At 42.4% G+C, this 20,366-nt stretch overlaps 1 protein-coding gene across 1 annotated transcript in view; it reads left to right on the top strand.

Annotated features, from left to right (window-relative positions):
- The window catches only part of ERBB4 (erb-b2 receptor tyrosine kinase 4), a gene marked incomplete at both ends in the record, with an annotated part of 495,076 nt that overhangs the window by 391,042 nt on the left and 83,668 nt on the right, over positions 1-20,366 (top strand). Inside the window, 3 exons of the mRNA XM_079538981.1 lie at positions 2,170-2,302; positions 4,411-4,533; positions 5,037-5,135. Of these exons, the coding sequence (XP_079395107.1) occupies positions 2,170-2,302; positions 4,411-4,533; positions 5,037-5,135 (355 nt within the window). The remainder of the gene's footprint in view (positions 1-2,169; positions 2,303-4,410; positions 4,534-5,036; positions 5,136-20,366) is intronic.

Here is a 20,366-nt window from a genome sequence, read left to right as displayed (position 1 = left end):
TGGCGTGGCAAGGAGAAGCTGCTTGGTATACAGCTGTATCCATTTAGCTCTGTGATGTTTGTGTGTGTCAAGATTTTTACGTAAGGATGGTCGGTTTACGAGTGAGGCAGCTAAAAGTTGAAAAAAAAATTTTCACTTCTTCAGAATTTAAAACAATTTCTTCTCATATGCCATAGTATTCCTGCTTTGTGACATTTTTTAACCTTAATTAGGCGTTTAGATTGTAGCTCCTGAAAATTTGGATCTAATAAACAATAAATGCATATTTTTAGCGACTAAAGGTTTGGTGATCATTGTAAGTGCTTTTCTTCAATTCACTGTTAGAAATGATGATTTCCTTTTAAAATCAGTGAGAGTTGATATGACGGATGTCTCCTTGAGAACTGATTACTTATGCACTACCATTCAAATATTGTTTGGACCACTTTCAGCATATTTAGTGTTATAAAAGGTGATATCAGCAGTAGTCTTGATAGCTACTGATACGCATTTTCAAGTCAAGAGATGTTTTGTCAGTCTTCAGTTTGGTGGTAAAAATTCTATGGTAGTTTGTGTATCATTTTGGAAACTATCTTTTTGCTTCAGAGTGTTAGTGCCATCTTCATAGTCTTTGATGACTAGTGTAGACATGGGGTTCGAAATGGTGTGTGGTGGTGAAGTAGGTACAGCTTAATATAGCAAGCCAGATTAGATAGGACTGCATCCCACTGCTTGGCTTTGTGGTATGATGTAAAGGAGCAACGAGGGATCAGGTAAATGAATGCGCTGTTTCTGTTGGAGGCACAAAAATTTTCAGTACCTGTGTGCTACTTTTATTTTATTAAGCTGTCGTCTGTCTTCCATCTTCATTCAGACATAATGGGAAGATGGTTAAACCAGAGCAATGACACTCGTACAATCTCGGTGATTGTTAACCTATTTCCTGTAGCTAACAAGACGTGATTACTGCACCGTTCTGCCCTGCAGTTGTCATGCTGTCTCTTTTTGCCTATCTTTTCAGCTGATCTCCAGGCACTGCTGTTGGGAAGTTAAACGCTGTGTTTATGTAAGTTGCTGGCATTCTGTGGGAGCACTCAAATTAAGAAGGGTTGAAGGCTCCTACCCACCTTAGAGAAAACAAAGTGAGGGTGGAAGTTGTTTCAGCTTGTTCTTCGGCAGGAGCTTGTTTCTCTGCACTTACGATGTGGGAGATTGCAGGGGTAATGGGGGACTGTACTACTTCATTTGTGCAAAAGCTGACCCTAGTTTGTTACTGTTCGAAGGAGACTTTCTGGCTGCTGCAAAGCAGTCTTCTGTTCAGGGTTTTGACTTTGCTGGAAAGAGGTGACAGAACCATGTAGGTGCGACCATAAAACCCTCACTAGAATATTCATGTGGGTAGTGATGAACTGAGAGTGTCTAGAGAGTGCGTGGTACTAGTAATGAATTACTTTGAAACATTAATATCCCATACTTGAGCAAGGCTTGCACGTGTATGATGCCTCCAGGTTTCTCTGACACAGTGTTTTTGAAGTTCCTCCTCCCTTCTCTGAACTCAGGAAGATGCATTATGTTGGTAGGCAGTTTTTATTTGGACATGAGGAAGTACTGCTTTTCAGAAAGGGTGGTCAGGCACTGGAATGGACTGCCCAGGGAGCTGGTGGAGTCACCGAGCCTGGGGGTGTTCAAGGAAAGGCTGGATGTTGTGTTGAGGGACATGGTTTAGTGGGAGCTATTGGAATAGGCGAACGGTTGGACTGGATGAGCTTTTAGGCCTTTTCCAACCTTGGTGATTCTATGATTCTATTTTCCCCCTTTCCGCCCTAACCCATGAGTTAATGTAGTTAGAACTAAAGAGTAAGTACAGGAAGACAAACCTCTTGCAGGGAAATTGCAAATATCTGTATCCTCATTTTGCCATTGCAGATTTGCGTTTGCCATCAAAGTGCATGTTGTGTCTCCTTGTCCACACAACTTTTCACATGTGCATGGCAGTTTGAAACAAGTGAAATTGTTATATTGATGGAAATCAAGAGAAGTTGTTAATAAGTTTCCCCTGATTTTATATTTGGCTCAACTAAGAAACTGTCACACGACAGTAACCTTTCCAAGCGATTGTGTTTTGTGTGCCCAACTGTTCTCTGGTCTGTCATCCCACCTAACAGTAAAGTCTCTGATTCTGATTGCTAGAACGCCTTTGATTGCTGCGGGAGTTATTGGTGGCCTCTTCATCATCGTCATCATGGGCCTGACATTTGCTGTGTACGTTCGACGCAAGAGCATTAAAAAGAAGAGAGCGCTGCGGAGGTTCCTGGAGACTGAGGTGAGGGTGTAGGTAGCGGAGGAGACAATCTAGGAAATGTTTTTAAGCATAACATTTATTCTTCGTTCGTCAGATACAGCAGGGGTGATTGCTACTGTCTCCCCGTTCCTTTACTTTGAAGCGCGTTCGATTATGATGTTAAATTAGGGTTCTCCTCTGCAAGATAGACAATCAGTCTTAGAAATATAGTTCTGTAGCGATACTTTAGTAAGGCTGTTTAAGAAGGCTGTTTCCTGTTGCATTTTAAAGATCCTGCTCCCACTTACTTCCACTCTAGAGCTTGACAAAAGGGTTTATGCATCCCCAGTCTGTTTTCCTAAATACCTTTATGCCGGCTAGAATTTGTGTTGCTTGTTGAATACTGTTCAGGTTTATAGAAAGCTGAACTTAATGCTTTTAGGTATATTTACCTTGCCATCGTACCAGCCTTCACTTAAGCAGAAGTGATTTTAAGCACAAGCCCTGGCTTTGGCAGCAGCTCCTGTTCTTCATTTGCTCAGATAAAAGCTGTGGCTGGTGGTATTTCTCATGAGGGAATGAAGTCTTAATAGAAGTAGTAGTAGAAGGTCTTACTATGTGGGGAGGCTTGCCTGTGAGATGGAAGGTTAAATCAGGAGTTTCCTGAAATAAGCACACACAGCTTCAGCTCCCTTCTCTATTTCTAGCTGGAGGTTATAATAAACCGATCTTTCTCTTGGTCATAGTGAAACTCTTCAAGCATATTTTTAAAGCCCACAATACTACTACTCCTAGCCATTCCTGTGCTGATGGCCTGCAAGTCGTATATATACAGAAGCATGCTGGCTTTCTTTCAGAGGGAGCCTTCTTTATTTGACTAAGTTAATACTGGACATCTAAACAGGAACTGAGAAAGAGAATCCTGAAGTGCAGCTTGCAAATAATTTCTAAGATCACCTTGTTGCTGTTTGTTTTCATGTTTTGGTACTCAAGTAATTTCCAACTATTGACATTCGTAACCGAACTAAAATAGTCTGGTCAGCTGGTAAGTAGTCCATGGTGCTTAAAGAGCCATAGCAGGAGTTCTGAAACCACAGAGCAGTTAGCCTTGTGAACAGACTGCTCTGAAATACTGCAGGGGTGTGAATCCCATTTGAGCAGGAGTAGTCCTGAATTATTTCTCCCATCCTGTTAAAGGAGCATGCTGTTTTTCATTGTTTAGAGTATTGTCCTTTTCACATATTTTTTTTTCAATTTATTTTTAAAGAACCATTGCTTTTCTGGCAAACATGGTACAGTATTGCTTTCTAAAGTCATTTTTAGCAGAATGGTGGTCTGTGGTTTATTTATAAAGTTTCTTGGGTCAAGGTTGCTTTCTTGAACAAATTACTTAATTGTGCTGCTTTTTTTTTTTTTTTTTGCAGCAAATTAATGGCTGCTAAAAATTGTCTCCTTTAAGTTGCTATCTCCTTAAATTTGTCCTCCTATATGGTACAGCAGAAGTTCAGAGGAAGGAGAAGTTGCCCAGGGAGGTGGTGGAGCCTCCTTCTCTGGAGATGTTCAAGACCTGCCTGGATGCCGACCTGTGCGACCTGCTGTAGGGAACCTGCTTTGGCAGGGGGGTTGGACTCGACGAGCTCTGGAGGTCCCTTCCAACCCCTACAGTTCTGTGATTCTGTGAATAGACCCTTCTCCAAAACAGAATAAGAATACGACGAGCCATTAAGTCAGGGTTATTTAAAAGAAATATGACTAATTTAAGAGGCACTAAAATGGGCAAAAATACAACGTGGTCCACTGATAATAAATGCTGTATTTCTGTCAGGCAGGAAATATTTATACTGCCTCCGTTAGCGGAAGTCCTTGGGTGCGTTATTGTGACACCAATTCAATTTCCAGTTTGTAGTTCCATCATGTAATTCCTGGTGGAAACGACTGCATTTTGAGTGAGGATTTTTTTCATACTATTGCTCAGTTTCTCAGCGTTTGATTGTTTTCTTTAAAAGGCGAGAGATTCCTCCACAAGTTGTTAGATCAGCACTCTTTACTGTCTTACTCCAGAGTTTGGCTGGATTGGTTGTTTCCAGTATAAACTGCTCGTGGATTTTCACACTTTCAAATACTTAACACTATTGGACTTGACTTTGTAGCTTGTGGAACCCTTGACTCCAAGTGGTACGGCACCCAACCAAGCTCAGCTTCGCATCCTGAAGGAAACTGAGCTGAAACGAGTGAAGGTTCTTGGCTCTGGAGCCTTTGGAACTGTATACAAGGTAAGAGTCTTCTCTACAGCATTGATTAGCCTTGTTTAACCTGTGAACAGTGAGGTTCTGACCTCGTTGCTGGTGATACTCATTAGTGGGAGTTTTTCAGTAGTTTCAGGGAGTTCAACATCAGATTATAGAATAAAATAATCCATATTTAGTTTAATTTTGTGGGAATCAATAGGTGGTGAAAAAATGTGCATCTTCATGCTTACATCATTTCTTTTAAAGGCAGTTGTTGATGAGAAAACCAAGAAGATCTAAGGACACTTGCTGGCAAACAACCATCCACTTAAATAAAGGTTTAGTTTTGATATACGAAATAGTTTAGTGAGACTTCTTTTTTTTTTTTTTTTTTTTTGCTTTTAATAATTTATTTTGTGTATTTTCAGTTTTGATGTTCAGGATTGAACTACATAATGTGACAAAATACATCAAAAAAGAACTAGAACAGTGAAATTTTTATGATTGTTGTCTTATTAGTCTTCTGTCGCTTTGCCTTATATTTCTAGGGTATTTGGGTCCCCGAGGGAGAAACCGTTAAGATTCCTGTGGCCATTAAGATCCTTAATGAGACCACTGGTCCCAAAGCCAACGTCGAATTCATGGATGTAAGTCGTTTCGAGTCTTGGGGGGGGGGGGGGGGGTGGGTGTCTTTCTTGAGTCCACAGAGGTTGTAAAGAGTAATTCCTGCCAGTTGTTTCTCTTAAATAGCAGGAGGTTGTTTCACAGGAGCAGTACTGTACTGATGGTTAGCACATGCTACGACATGATGAGCTATGCACAGAAGCAGCTGAGTTTTAGTAGGGACATGTCCTTCTGTTACTCCTAGACCAGCTATCTCTGTGTTAATGGATTCTGTATGGTAGCAGTACTTTAAAACAATGAGCACCAAACAGTAAACAGCTGGGGGTAGATCAGTGCTGCTTCTCTGAAGTAGAAGAGCTGGATTAATCGGTGCAGGACAGTGCTTTGCCCTGGTCAGATAATAGTGTTGTGGAACCCTAAGCATGTGGTAACATCAGTGCCAAAACAGTGAAGGGCTGGGTGTTTCAACATGCAGATGCCACGAGCCTCAAGATGTTTGGGTTTTGCTTGTACATCAGTGGAAGGTTCGTTACTTCTGTCTCATGTGCCAGCAGTTTTCCATTTTTATGGCGGAGTGTAGAGATGAGAGAAGGAATTTGCAGGGGAGCATCTTGCCACCTATGCAAGTTTTGCTGGTGTAGAACTCTCAGGAACAGAAACTTAACTCTCTTCTGCTTCAGTTTCCCTGAGGACTCAGCACTGAGTCTGGGAGCAGTCAGCAGCAGTAAAAACATAATAGGGAGGGGGAAAAAAATGCCCATTTTTAAAATTCCTTGGGCTTTGCTAGTCTAAAATACTGTTAATAAAAGGTCAAGATCATCATCTTTATGGATGTTCTGTGTTCTGTCTTTTGCTTTGTGTCAAGATTAAGCCTCATTGGCACTGAATGTTTGTGTCCAAATCAGAGGCAGTATTTTGACAAATAATAGCAATTTGCATTTTATTTGTAAAACTCTCCTGTGAACTTGAAAATTACATAAGACTTGTAAATTCTGGAGGTCTGTTCAGTGTACAGCCTTAATTTGATAAGCATTAATGGGACTATAAACCACAAGGAGACTGTACTCCCATTATATAATCTACTCCTACATCTAGAAATTAATAACAATGTGCAGTTACAGCTCTAGCTGTTTCAAGCAAATGATCACAAGTTCTCACAATGGAACTAAAGCTGTGTGTAGACCAAGGTGCTTCCTACGCTTTCTTCAGGAGTGCTGCGTGTGCATGTTTGTTGATGACATATGATAATCGTTGTGTACAAACACACAACAAAAGGGCTCTGTTTGGATGAAATGAATTGTACTAAAGCGATAAAGAAGATGAGATGTTTGCTTAAAGGACAAAATAATGGTCCATGGCAAAGCTCCAGGAAGAGGAGATCTGGTGTTCAGTGATCCATCAAAGTGGATGTCCAGGGAGTGGAAGGCTGCTACACCCAAACTGCATGTGTGCTGTTCGATGTCGACAGACAGTATGCAGATGCCTTTTTCAAGCAGGTGGAATTGGTATTGCCGTATGGAAGTCACTGGAAGTGTGCAGTTTGCACCACATGAAGAGCTGACCTTCTGATAGAGAAATAGTAGTAATTGCTCTTTCTGTGATAGTGATTAACCTTGAAGCATATCACAAAGAACGTGTAAGATCCTCCTTAAAAGACCAAGTTGGTTGTTTAGGGGTTTTGTAGCGCAGCGTCATCAGCTGACTTAATTCACTGTACTTCATTTTCCTCCGATGTGTGCATCTGATGAATGGCTCAGAAATGGAGATTTTTTCTTGGAAATCTGTAAAGATTTTAACTACATAACAGGCAGCCGCACTAGGAGAGGTTTCTCTTCATACTAACATTGTCTCATGAGCCTCTGATCTACTAATAGAGGAATTGGTGGAGGAATGGCGTGGGTTGTTGTGAGTCCTAAAGGTCAGTAAAAACCCGAAGGTTACTTTTAATCTTAGCTAAAAAGAAGTAGACCCCATCATCAACTGATAGAGGTAACAGTGAGAAGGACTAACGTGCTTCCTATCTGTGCTGCCCTGGATATGTGTGCAGCAGTCTGTAACATTCCTTGCTGTACGGAATTGATGGGAGGGCAGATGATTTCCCTCTTTTGAAATAATTTTTCATGCAGAAGTACAGAAGCTCCTGCCATCCTTGCCTTCAAACTCAGCCATCTATTTCCTGAAAGAGCTGGCATTTTAATAGATAACTTTCATGTAAAAGAAGGGCCTGGAAATTAGTTATGGTTTTATGTGACCACTGCTTTCTGTCCCAGAAGGGATATAATTTTATACTGGTAAGCTATTATGGGGAGATATTCTTCAATGGGAGATATCTAAGTGAAGTTGTAGTAGGAAGCCTTTTTATTCCTCGTCACTCTGAGACTTTGGTCAGTGTAACTCTGCTGGATGAAATTATCTATTGGCATTATCTCATTAGGAAAATGCATGAGTACATGTGAGAGCACAATCTATCGGCTGTGCTTTTAGTAAGAAGAGTGGTGTGAATGGCCTTCATCAAAAGCAGCTGTTTTTGTTTAAGTTGTATAGGAGCTAACTGCCATTGGGAGCGTAATGGGCATAATGGACTTCAGTGAGATGTCTGATAATGCTTCAGTGGGAAGGGGAGGTTAATGGGAAGGAGGTATCATGAGTTATCCACTTGACTTTGCTTTTTTTTTTTTTGAACTTGTTAAGTACAGGTGAGCTTTTGTTGGCAGTTTTTACTCAGTTGTGTGTCCTTGTACTTGCAAGTGAAGCTTAGCATTCCCTTTGGAGAGGCTGTGGGAGATGTAAAGCCTCTTGCAAACACTGGTGTGTGTACACAGAGCGTAGTTGAACACTTCAATGTCTACAGCAATAGCTGGTAGAGACAGTTGTGGTGTGTTCCAATGGCTCTGCTTTATACTTGTGATGTTGGCAGAATGTCTTATAGTGTTCTGAGATCCCACTGAATGTTATGCTGGAAGTAAAGAAAAACAATTTGGCTGCTGGGCTGTCATTTCAGCACCTTGAACATCTGCTAATGGGTCTATAATGACTGTAATGATATAATGTATGGTGTTAGCACCTCCTATAGCCAAACACCTCCCACCAGGGGATGATGAATTGGCAGTCATCAAAAACTACATTTCCTATTTGGAATTTTTCTGCAGGGAATGGCAGCGGAGTCTATTTTGTGCTTTCAGATCCCCAACTACCTTTCTTTAACACTGTTTCCTGCTTTCTTACATGGTTGCTTTTTCTCTCTAGTAGTTCTGTGTCTGTCACGAGGCAAGACAAAGCCTCCTGCGTATCTGAAAACGCTTTCTCCAGGGAAGCAGCAGAATGTGCATGTGGACTGAAAGGGGGTATACTCTTTAATACTTAACAGAGGTACTATTTTTTTCTTAAGTTTCAGTTGTTGGTCGTTTATCTCTGGAATAATTTCCCAGGCTAAAGGATTTCCCCTCAGGCACTGAAATGGTTTCATGTTTGGGGTGTTTTCATTTCCCTGCTGGGTTTGCCACACCTCATGGTCCCCAGAAATGCCCTGAAATTTCAACTCTGAGTACGAGAATGCTTGCTGCTGCTTGTGTGTCTGGCAGGGGAGCTGCTGCTGGCATCCAGAGGGAAGGTGTCCTGCCCCTCACCCCAAGGCTGGCAGCTGTAGGAGAAGATGAGGCTGTTGGGCAGGCAGGAGAAGGCTTATTTTGAGAAAAGCCAAAATAAGCAGCTGAGAGGCTACTTGATAATTGAACAGGGACTTTTCATTTCACTTGTGAAAACAATTTCCTCTCCTCGACCTCTAATTATTGGACCGTTACGATTGTCTGATAAGTCAAGTAGCCTGATCAGGTTTAACATCAAACCACATGCTCAGCAAATAATGTCATACATTCCAGAGACACACCGCAATTGAAAGTGTGCCAACCTATCTTTGAGGCTAAGAAATATCTTAAAATGATTGTGTCTTGGGGGAGCAGACAACTGATGAGACCTTTTCTTTCCTAGCCCTCTAAGCTTAGCGCTTTCAGGAAGTAATCTTGTGAGCTCTGATTCTATCCAGGGTTTTGATCCACTTACAAATTTAATCTATCTTCACGGAACTTAAGAGCTCCATTGTCTGTTAGAAAATAATTAGAAGCTGCAAGCACATGCCTGCATACACAGAGTTCCTTGGAAGCCCCTGAGCTCATTGAGTTGAAGACAGTTTGACTGACGGTGGTCAGCTGATACTGGGCCAGAAGCTAATAATAGAAGGCAGCGCTGCTTAGCTAGGTGGGAAAGTTAACTTGGGAGAAATTAAACTGAAGGGTTTGGGATTTATGCTTGGAAATAAATTTCCCGTTCTCATTTGTTTCTTGGTAAGAGAGCTTCAAAGGCAGTTGGTTTCTTTTATGGTTTTATAATTAAGATCTAGGGGGATTCTTGATTTTTTTTTTTTTTTTTCTTAGGCTTAATGTAGTTCCCTGCCACCTCCAGTAGCAGTATTCATTGAGCAGGAGAGCATTTGCCAAGCAAACTATGAAGATAATAAGTGACAGTGACCTCCACTAGGCGTAAGGCAAACAAATCAAAGCTGTCTGTATAGAGAGGGCCAATGCACCCATCCTTTATTCTGTCACATTTCTATGTTTGTTTAATGAACTAAATGAGCCAAGCAGTCAGTCTTCACGTACTGTGAAAAGATAAACTTCTCCTAAATTGTGAGCCCCTCTTAGGTATTAAGACAAGTGCTGAAGACGTACCAAATTTAGGCTTGGTTCATGGGTTTCAAGGGGAAAAAATCATTTATCAAGGAGGGTTTTCTCTCGCGTTCTGCCGGAAACCAGGAGGGATCTGGTTAGTTCAAGTTACCTTGTTTCCCTAGTTGTGTCTGGAGGCCACTGTGGAAAGTACAGCTGGATAGTCAGGTCAGTAGGGTGAGAGAAGACCTCTTGTTTCCACTATTTCTAGTAGATGTAGAAAGGTCCTAGGCTGGAGATACAGATACCTTTTCTCTGAGGGTCCTTCTAAGATCTTGCTCTTCATTATGAGTGTATGGGTGATAGCAGAAAGATACTCACCTATCCATCGACTTCAGCTTAATTCCCTCGTGCTGCCTAGCAATGCATCTGAGCTGGATCTGAAAGTCTGAAAAAGGCAGCGCTGCCTTCAGAGGTTGAGTGGTACGTGCAGGCACTTCATAGTCCTGCCACTGACTGCAGGGCTGCTTGGGAAAAAGCACCGAGTTAATCCTGAACCTCGGTTTAAAGGTCAGCTTTAGGATCAAATGAAATCCTGTGTGGCAGCAGTGAGATGTTTTCCTTTATCTTCCCCTTCTGTCATTTATGTAAACACCCTTCTTTCCAACTGGCATAAAGGGCACCTGTAAGAATAGCAGCTGAAGAGCAGGGGTGTTGCTGCGTTTGCCTGGCAGTGCTTCAGCTGTGATTCAAACAGGCTTTCTTTCCATCACGTTAAGTTGCTGCAGATGGGAGGCGAAGGGGTGACCGAACTCATCTGATTGTAGATTCTCTTTTGTTCGGTTCCCCTCTTCCTCCCACTTACGCACGCTGTAAGTGTAGCCACTTAGAGGGGAACCTGTCTGCCTGTCAGTTCCAGGCACAGAAGCTCACTGTGATTGCAATTACAATTTCCAGCTTGTCCAGAGATGCCAGAAATCAGGCTGTCCTTGAGAACTCTGCATACTGCGTGCAGGCCCAGAGAGTGATCAGCCGCTACAGAAGCTGGGAGTCTGATCACTCCTGAAGGTTAACTGCTTTTAGTCCTTTGAAGATTAACTGTTTGAAGGACACATTCACTGCTGTTTCTAATAGAAGCAGTCATTCTCTTAAATATTTACTTCAGTAATTTCTCCTTCCATAGCATGCATTTGTCTGTGGGGGTGTGTGTTCGCTTTCCTTATGCAGGAGCATGTGTCAGTACGGAGAAAAGATGAAGTCTAAGCACAGACAGACAAGCTAGGCTATTTGGAAACAGTCCTGCTGGCATAACGCTGTAACTGAGACATACACTGAGGGAAGGAGAGTAGTGAGGACTTGACTAGTGAGGTCTTGCTGCCCGGAGAGCTGTGGGTACCCCGTCCTAAAGATGTTCAAGGCCAGGTTGGATGTGCTCTGGGCAGCCTGAGCTGCTGGAGGCAGCCCTGCCCTTGGCATTGGGGTTGGACCGGCGTGGTCTCAGAGGTCCTTCCAGCCTTAGTTGTTCTGTGATTCGATTACTTGGAAATCCTGCGCAAGCTGGGAATATCTGGGAACGGAGAAAGTAAGTGTTAGTTTAGTTTGTTCTCCAGAAAACAGTTGTAGATTAAATTAAGCTACTAAAACTTGTCATGAAATGTTAGTAGTAGTACTGGTTACAGAGGGCATGCGTATGAAGGAAATGCTTTGTACCAATCTATTAAACTTGATTTTCATAGGTAAGAGGTACACAGCAACGTGGTTGATACCTGTTGATTTTGCTTTGAAGTGTTTGAGCAGCTGCTGAAATAGGAAGACAGGTATTTGCATAGCTGCATGTTACGAAGATCAGGAGAGGAAAGATTTGGTTGCAAAGCACTTCAAAATTGAACAAGCAAGGGGTGGGAGTGTAAGAAGGAGAGAAAAAAAAAAAAAAAAGCAAACAAAAAGACCCACACAAGTCCTTTAAAAGCCAATTACACTTAAATGCATGCAAAGTGGCCTTCCTGAAACGTAAGCAAAGCACTTGGGAGCACCGGATTTCTTTGCAGAACCTTCCTGACATTGTCACATACTAAGTACAGGAGAAAAAAACAATGCCAAAACTTGGGGAAATGGCAAATTATTGAATAACATGATATGTTATGAGCAGAAACCGATTCAGATAGCCAACTTTATAGTAGGCTTTGGCACTGAGAATTGGGTAATTAATGCTGACTTGAGATGAAATGAAACTGAAAGTGTTGAAGGAGCTTTGCGGTGCTTTGCATTTTTTCTTTGTGCCACTTGCTCACATTAGCAATGTAGGATAGGAGCAAGGTAATGTTTGAGTTTCTGAAGTGCAGTGCTTATGCTGGAACTTTATCACACTGATTTAAGAAAAGTGGAATTAAAAATTGGGTTTTTATGAGCCCTCTGCTAGTGAAAAATATGTGCCATTTCTCCCAGCAAGCCATCAGTAGCTCAAGGTTAACAGTGGTCCTAATGAGGTTGTTGGAAAGATGAATAAGAAATAACCTGATATTTAAGTTGTAGGAGCTGGCTGTAAAACTGTACGTATATGCGGGCTAATCATTTTTTAAGTATGCTTGCTTGTGGCTTACCTCAGTGCCAGATGGGCAGGCTGTTACCAGTCGGATTCCTTGTGATACCTGTGCTGAGGCTGTACATGGGCAGTAGCACAGGCTGCAGTGCCCAGATCAGCAGCAGAGCACAAACTGAGTGAGAGCAGAGGGTCCTGGAGCATCAGTGTGCTGTATTTATCATGTTTGTTTTTGTACTGCCAGAGTGCCGAGTCAGCTTTAAGCTGAGGGAGAGCAAGGGTGTGAGGGGTTGAAATGATGGAATTAATAAAAATTAATAATAAAAAAAAAAGGACAGCTTTACACACACAAATACCTGTTTGTTTGTTTTTTGTTTTTAATAGAAATGTAAGGCTGGGGATGCGCAGGCTTGTAAGAGCCGAACTTGAAGTATCACTGTGGAAATAAGTTTTGTCTTAAAATCTACAAAGGAAATGTAGTTTGGAATATTCTTCTCTTATCGTTTTGTTGTACGATTATTTTCCCTCCTCAGTGCTGATCCTGCCACCTCTGATACACCAGCAACTGTCACGAACGTACAGAAATGGAATAATTAACATCTGTTCATGTTAATATTCCACACATGATATACAGATGGTAGTCGGCTGTCCCTATCGCTGCTTGTCACGTAGTTGCATGAAATAAGAAAGGGAAATCTGGTGCATGACTGGGTTGTTGATGATCTTGGTGATATTCTGCCAGTGCCTTTTAGGCTTAAGTACAATAACCAGGATAAACAGAGACGGAGCTGAGGTCACAACGTGGCTGTCAGATCACAGAGCAGTAATTGCTGGTTGGAAATGCTTGGTCCTCTGATATTGAAACTACACTTCCAAAAATAAGAAGATTTTATACAGCAATATTTTCTATATTAACTTTGGTGTTGCTGCTTATTGCAGTATATGTCATTGCTCGGCCCTGGTAAGATCAGAAACCCTTTGTGCTGTGTAACCATGGTGAGCTTGTCCCTGCCCTGAGAAACTTCCTATCAAGATAGACACAACGTATAAAGGACAGAGGAATTATTTATTTTTCATCTTCCCTTCACAGATGGGACTCTGTGAATTGCAAGATAAATTTCACCGTCTCTGAAGCAAATTCATTATTGGTTATTATTATGTTTTAAAATCACATTCTGCTTTTAAATGTTTACTTAGAAAAGCAGGTATTGTATTGTGGAGGGGGGGAAAGCTGTTTTCTTAATTAGTCACTGCAAACGTGTCTGTAATGCTCTTTTCAAAACACCTCTTGTTATCACTCGGTGCTTGCCAGCAAGTCAGGCATTTCAAAGAAATGGGACTACAAATTAAGGACAAAAGAGAAATTTGGTGTTCTTCCCTTAGTTATGTCTAAGGTAATTACAGTTGTTTCGTGAAGGATTCTGCTTTATAAAGAAGTTATTAGCTGAGTAGATAAATCAGCATTGTATCACTGTATGAAATAGTAGACCAGGGCTTACTGTTTATTAATGCTTTGCTAGGAAATGATTTTACAGTGTTTGAGGAAATAATTACTAGGATTTTTGAGCTGTGTTAACAGATGGCATCTGTATTCAGTTTGCTCAATCCTACCTTCAGAAGTGTTGGTGAGTGACTTGCATAGGGACCTTCTATGGTATGCAACAGTATGGATGCTATGGTTGGAAATGGCTGAGGTGTAGTCAAGCTACTGTTGATCGCAGTGGTAATGAGAGACTTGGAGAGCGGAGGGTTTTGTTGAACGGGGACCAACTGAGGGCACTTTGTCAGGTGTCCAGGGCTGAGTGGGGAAACACCAGAGGGTACCATGCTGGGTCTCGTTGGGAATGTTCCCTGGGGTTGAGGATGCGTTTTCTATCTGTGCAGTGCTGTTTGCTTGGGTTCAGTGGCGTGAGATGCATGTGCATGTAAAAGTAGAACTGCATTCTCTGAATGCTTCTTGAAACCAAGCAGAACACTTGGTTTCTAAATGAGCCCTTGTTGGTTTGGATGAGTGACTAGAGTACCTGCAGGAAACTAAGTCATCAGGGAAGTTATTAAAGTAATCCAAGTGTTTGGAGAAAGGTTGGGAAGAAATGACACTTGAAACGGGGAAAGAATGTGAGTTTCTTTGCTGAAATTTTTCTTGGCAGAATTTTTAGTGTTTTTTGAGTAAAATGTACTGAAAACTGTGCGTGTTAGACAAAATCCTAGTCAAATTCAAACTGGGCTATTGAACCTTTTTTTGTGTGTGTGGTTGGGCTGCGTACAGTGGGGAGAAGGAGTGGGAGCACTGGGAAATTCTAACTGAGGATAAGCTAGGAAACGTTTTGCAGTAGTAGGTCATAGATGAAGACCTGAGTGCAGAGTGGGAGATGCTTCTGGTCCCTCTGCAACTAGTCCTCTGTTATCAGGTGAGAGCGCAGTTGCCTTCTTGACAGTGCTGTCATTCGGGCGAGAACACAGATGTGAGTGAATCTGTAGGCTATTGATGTTGATGTTTACATGAAGGCTCAGCAAGCTCTCGGTGTCCTGAAGCTCCACGAAGTGTTTGAGAGCACATTGTGTCACAGTGACATGTTTCACTGAGCTGGTGCAGACAGAGCAAGAGGCAGCCCTGTGGCTCCATATGGATGTACCTGTAGGACTGCAGACGTGTGGCAGCTTTGGATGACGTGATTCAGCGATGCCAACTCTGAGAGAAAAAAGAAACCTTAACAGTGAACCTAACAGTCCACTTAAATATTTTTTGTTTAGACATTATCTTCCCTTTTCAGCACTTGAGTCCTGAGTGTGATGCTCTTCTGCATCTGAATGACAGACAAGGGAAACATGGAAATGAAGAGTCTATTTTCAACTCTAAAATGTGATAAATGAGCTACCTGGGCTATGGGTAAAATGTATCTTTGATTAAAACAACTCTTCCTGTTGATAGTACACTTGATGGAATGAGGTTTCAATCTGATGCTATCCTTTTAAATGGATCCTGAAGAAGAAAGGAGCTTTGAGTGTGTGATTATCAAGTCAAGCTTTTCAGCGATACTAGAAAATTTTAAAGCAGTGTCCTAAGACCCTTTGGAAAGGGGAGAGAGCTTGATATTTTATTTTTTTTTATTTTTCTCATCACTCCTTGAAACCTTGCCATCACTCATCAAAAATCAAAGCAATAACCCTTCTTTTGGAAGAAATCTGCTGCTAGGGCTGAAAATGTTTATAAGCTGGTCAGTGCTGAGGATGATCTACTCTCCTCTTCAAGTGAGGCTGAAATGATTATTTTTCAGTGTTTTTAAAACTTTTTTGCTATTACATTAAAATAGGAGAAAGCAAAATTCTCTTGACAGAATAAAATGCATCAGAATGACGAGTTATCTTCACGTGTGATCAGCAAGGGGGGATTGCCAGTTGGAAATCTGCTGTTACTTCTCTTGATTGCTTTCCATGGAAGTGTTTACATAGAGGTTTGCTGTGGTTTCTCAGCTCCTATGAACTCATGGCTGCCTATGCGTAAAGCAGAACTGAAAGCAGGTAAGAGTTTACACTCGAATCATCAGAATCAAATGTTTTCAGGCATGGTTGGCAGGAAGGCTGGTGAGAGTTGTCTTCTGGCTGGACGTTTGATGGGAAGTGTTTACGTCGCTTGTTGTGCATAAAGAGCTCCGTTCCTTTAGGCTTCAGATTACTCCTCAGCTGTCTTAACACAGGCTCTGATGAATTGGGAGACTTAATTGGTAGCAAGGCAGCTGGGAGAAGTCAGAAGCATATGGTATGTGGGTATAACAAAATGCATCTCCCACTCCATCAAACGTTCATCTGCATGCTTAACTCTGAGCACTTGTGCTTTGCTGGAAGCAGCATAGTTGGCCATGCCCTCAGTTTTGGCAGGACGAGAGTCACCCTACTACTTAGTTTTCAAAAATATTTATGGAGCCAGATTGCTTCTGTGAGTAGGTGAATGTATCTGTTGCTACGAGCATATCTATTCCTATGTGAGTAGGACATTCTGCTTTTCTACGGTGGACAGAGCACGTTTGACCCGTTGGTCTGTAATTATCACCTTCAGAAGGAGAGCTTTAAGATCACTGAATTGTGCTACTTAAGAGCGTTTGGAGGAAAGTGGGGCATCTCTCTCACAGACTTCAATCACGCTGGGATATTTGCATGCATTTGAACTCAACATGAACAATGCAGGCTGAGCCTCCGGTGCTGAGTCAATAAGACTGCATAGCCTCTGCTGCGTGCAGGTGCTGTGGCTGCAACTGCACTGGGAAATGCAGCACGTTTCAAGACGTGCCACTCCATAGGAATAAATCTCACCATTGAAGTGCTTGTACTCCAGTCTGAGTACGTAGTGACTCTGCTCCCTAACAAAGGGATCTCTGTCAAGCTCCTTGTTGGAAACTGAGCTTGAAAACTTTCTAAGTGTCAATTCCTCCAGTACCCAAAACCAACCAGTCAAAACCTGTAGTCTCTTGAACCATAATAGTTTGTCCTAGCTCGGAGGAAGCACATCTCAAAAGACTCATACAGTTACATTCTCTATTTGTTCATACGTAGCTTCTTTAACACAGCTTCCCAAAGCAAAGCAAGCACTGGGGGATGTCTCAGGGAGACAGTGGATAGAGATGAGAAGGGCCTTGATTCACAGCTCGTGCTGTGCCTGCCAAGCAGTGTGAGGATAGGCTTTGGCCCTGATTGTGCGCTGTCTGGTTTCTGTGCAACATTTGTAGATATAACTGTGCCTGTTGGAGGTACCGATCATGTTTTTGTGCTTGGACTATGGGTGTGGATATGTAGAAGGGTTTGTTTGTTTAATACACTTTTTCATTTGCTCCCAAGTCCAGCTTTTCCAGTGAGAAGTGAATTTGTTGTATGTGACCTCTGTGTTGTCACGGTCTCTGAGGACAGCACAGTGCCAGAAACATGTTTCACTGCAGGCAGTGCTATTGCACTCTTGAGCCAAGCTGAAGCGTGCGGCTCGGCCCTGCACTAGTAACCTCACTGCCTAACCTGCTCTTGAAGCATTCAAGTGCTGTTGACTGCGTCACCTAGCAGTAAAACAGGTTATATAAGCTGTCATCAGGTCCCAAATAAGACTTCTGCCTGAAAGTGCTGTTTAGCCATTAGAAGCAGGTGCATTACCGAGCAGTTCCTGGAAAAATAGTCGCAGTAACTGATGATGGCATTCGTCCCTCTGCTTGCTGCTGTTCCAGCATAGGACTCAGGTAGCCTTTGCTGGTTCCTGTTGCTGCATCTCTGTTTGGTGTCAGAAATGGCTGAGATGCTTCTTAAGAAGGTTTGCAGAGAGGATCTGCCTGAATGGTGAGAGACAAACACTGGGGGTTGTACGTAGAGTCGTGCTGTAAAGCAGTTGAAAACAGTGTCTGGTATAGGAAGGCACAGGGGAAGTAAACCAGCGAGTATCGCTGTCATGCAGTAAACGTAGGCATCTGCAGTTTTGAATATGTCTTGTGCTGTCTCTCAACTTGAATGTTTGTGCAGACTGCATATGCTAAGCTGGCTGTAACCTGCGAAGTCTGTAAGGCCAAGTAGACAATATGCATTGAGAACAAGTTGAATCTGTCCAACATGCAATCCAGACAGGTTTTTGTCCTAGCCGTTAGTAGTATTGTAAAATGAATGAAAAAAGCAGTGTATTTACAGTAGTATCTCTTCTGGTAGCATGGCACAGTTTGTGATTTCAGAAAAATGCCTAAGACACTAAGAATTAAGCTGTTGGTAGTTTCTCTGAACAACAATGAGGAAAAACAGGGTGTTGTTGTTCTTTAGTTTCTTTTGATTTGTTGGGGTATGTATTGGCAAGAGCAGTTAGAAGGCTAGGAAACCAAAGGCTTCTTAGCCTTTGGCCCTGCTTACCAGACTCTGAGGTGTGTGTGCTCATCTGGAGCAGTAAAATGTGCTCTCAGCTTGCTGTGCTTGGGGCAGTGGGCCTGTGCGACTTGATTGGAATGGGGAGCATGTTTCTCTTGCACTGGCTCAGCATGTGTAGGATTGCTGTGGCACTGGAAGATAGCTCTGGAACTGTGCTGTGGGTGTTAGCGGTACTGCGGTGCGCCTTCTTCTCACAGTCTTAAGAATTGTTTTGAGAATTTCTCTTTCTTCCTCATCGCAGACAGCTGAAACAGAAATCTTGCTTTAGTTGGATTTTCTTTTCAAGGAAGAGCGCCCAAATTAAAACTTCAAACTTGGCTGCAGCGTGGAGGGTGGATGAAGAGAAACAGCTTTAGCTGTGATTTTCAAAGCTATCTGAGGAATGAAGGTGACTCAGGTGACCTGTGAGAAGCGAGCGGCTAATTCCTTTCATCATCTGTTGATGTTGATGATGTTGACAGATGCTTTTAGCCAAGATGGAGCTACATATGTATCTGTACCCTGGTGGCCAGCTCTACCTGTCCAAGCATATTTTGGCTGGTCTGTTGATGGGTGTTCTGAAGGTTCTACTTCTGGCCTCTGTCTCTTAGCAATTTCACCTCCTCAGACCTTTGTAGAGGAATCAGTCACAGGGCTGGTGGTGGCTCTCCGGGGCCTACATACACTTGCCTTTCTAGTTGGCTGCTGTACTGCGTCAGTGAACGTGCGTGCCAGAAGGATCAGTGTACAGCATGAAAAAGCAGCGTGCCTGTACTTGGTTAGTGCAGGGTTGTAAATCTAAATCAGGTGCTGAGCTTAATGCATGTGGTGGAGATCATTTAAACACGTGAAAAAGGAACAGAAGGAAGCAATGACATACAGGGTGTGTGATTTCTTGGTTATAAATACCCTCTCTGGGCAGTACAGTACTGAGCTGAACATGATGCTCCATGAAAGTCACCTGCGTGCTCTGTGGTGAGGCTTTGTCAGCACAGCAATGGTCCTGCTGAGCTCCCTGCCATATCAAGGCCTTTATGTGTTCCTCTTCCCCTCGGATACGTTAACACTGTGAACAGAATATGCTTTCTTAGTCTTAGTATGAAGAAACTTATTTGATGTCTCGTAGTACCAAGCCTCAGCTGGTCAAGTCTTGCTATGGACTGCGAAATGTGCCTTACAGGTAAGGGCAGGCTGAGCTCCTCAGCCGCTGCTTGCATCCAAGCTGGCTGGCCTATAGCTGCCCTGTGTCTGCCTGTCACGTGTTGCTGTGGTAATTTATATTGCTGTCACTTCTTAGGTATTAACAAACACCAGGAAGAGATCTGATTTGGCTGAGGAGTTCCTCAGCGATAAGACTTAGTGCTCCTGCTGATAGATGGAGTGCCTGGCATCCATCCTTTGAGAGCTGTCCCCTCAGCTGTCATTTCTCAGGTGCTGATGTGAGCATGTGGTGTTAGAAAGACTCTGATTCCTCCAGGAAAGATTAAGTATCTTTATTACTTTTCTCCCTTCTCCCCTTTTTGTTTCAGCCTGCAAGTGGTTTTTTTTTTCTTGTCTGGAGAGAACGATGAAGTGATTTGATGCTCAATTCTCACTTCTGCTCTAGAGTTCCTATGGAACTGGATAGTAGGTTGTGTTTTTCTGACCTGCAGTTTCTTCTCATTTAAATTGAGATGTTAAGTACAATTTTTGAAGTCATTGTGCTGATGAGCAGTGAGGCAGGATCTGCAGATGCAAGGCTACCAGAAGATATGGGACACTACAGCCTAATTCCCGAAGGTGCCAGCATCAGGTGGTCAGGTCTCTCAGTTATGTGCCTTACGTTGCGAAATTCAAGTACAAACCACACTGCTAAGTGTGGAAGTGCCATGGATGTTGTGGCTGTAAGGTCTACAGTGTCCAAGTTGATTTTAAAAAGGAAACTCTCTACTTTCTGAACTTTTTTTTTAACGTTACAAAGTGATCATGTTTCTGTTGCTTGTCTATTCTGTCTGCTTAGACTTCAGAAGAATGTCTTTTGCTTTATTTATTCTGTACTGGATAGACATAACCCTGAATCTGGTTCTCCTGTAGATGGTAGCGTAATAAAAATAACCATACTTTTACTAATGAGGATAAATATGTGAAGCCAGGATTGATGCTGAATTAATATTAGTAACTTAGGTCAATAACGAAGGCGTCTCCACTCT

This window comes from Tetrao urogallus (genome assembly GCF_951394365.1).
Source record: "Tetrao urogallus genome assembly, chromosome: 8".
NCBI classification, from domain to species: domain Eukaryota; kingdom Metazoa; phylum Chordata; class Aves; order Galliformes; family Phasianidae; genus Tetrao; species Tetrao urogallus.
This window is presented reverse-complemented; position numbering and strand designations above follow the sequence as displayed.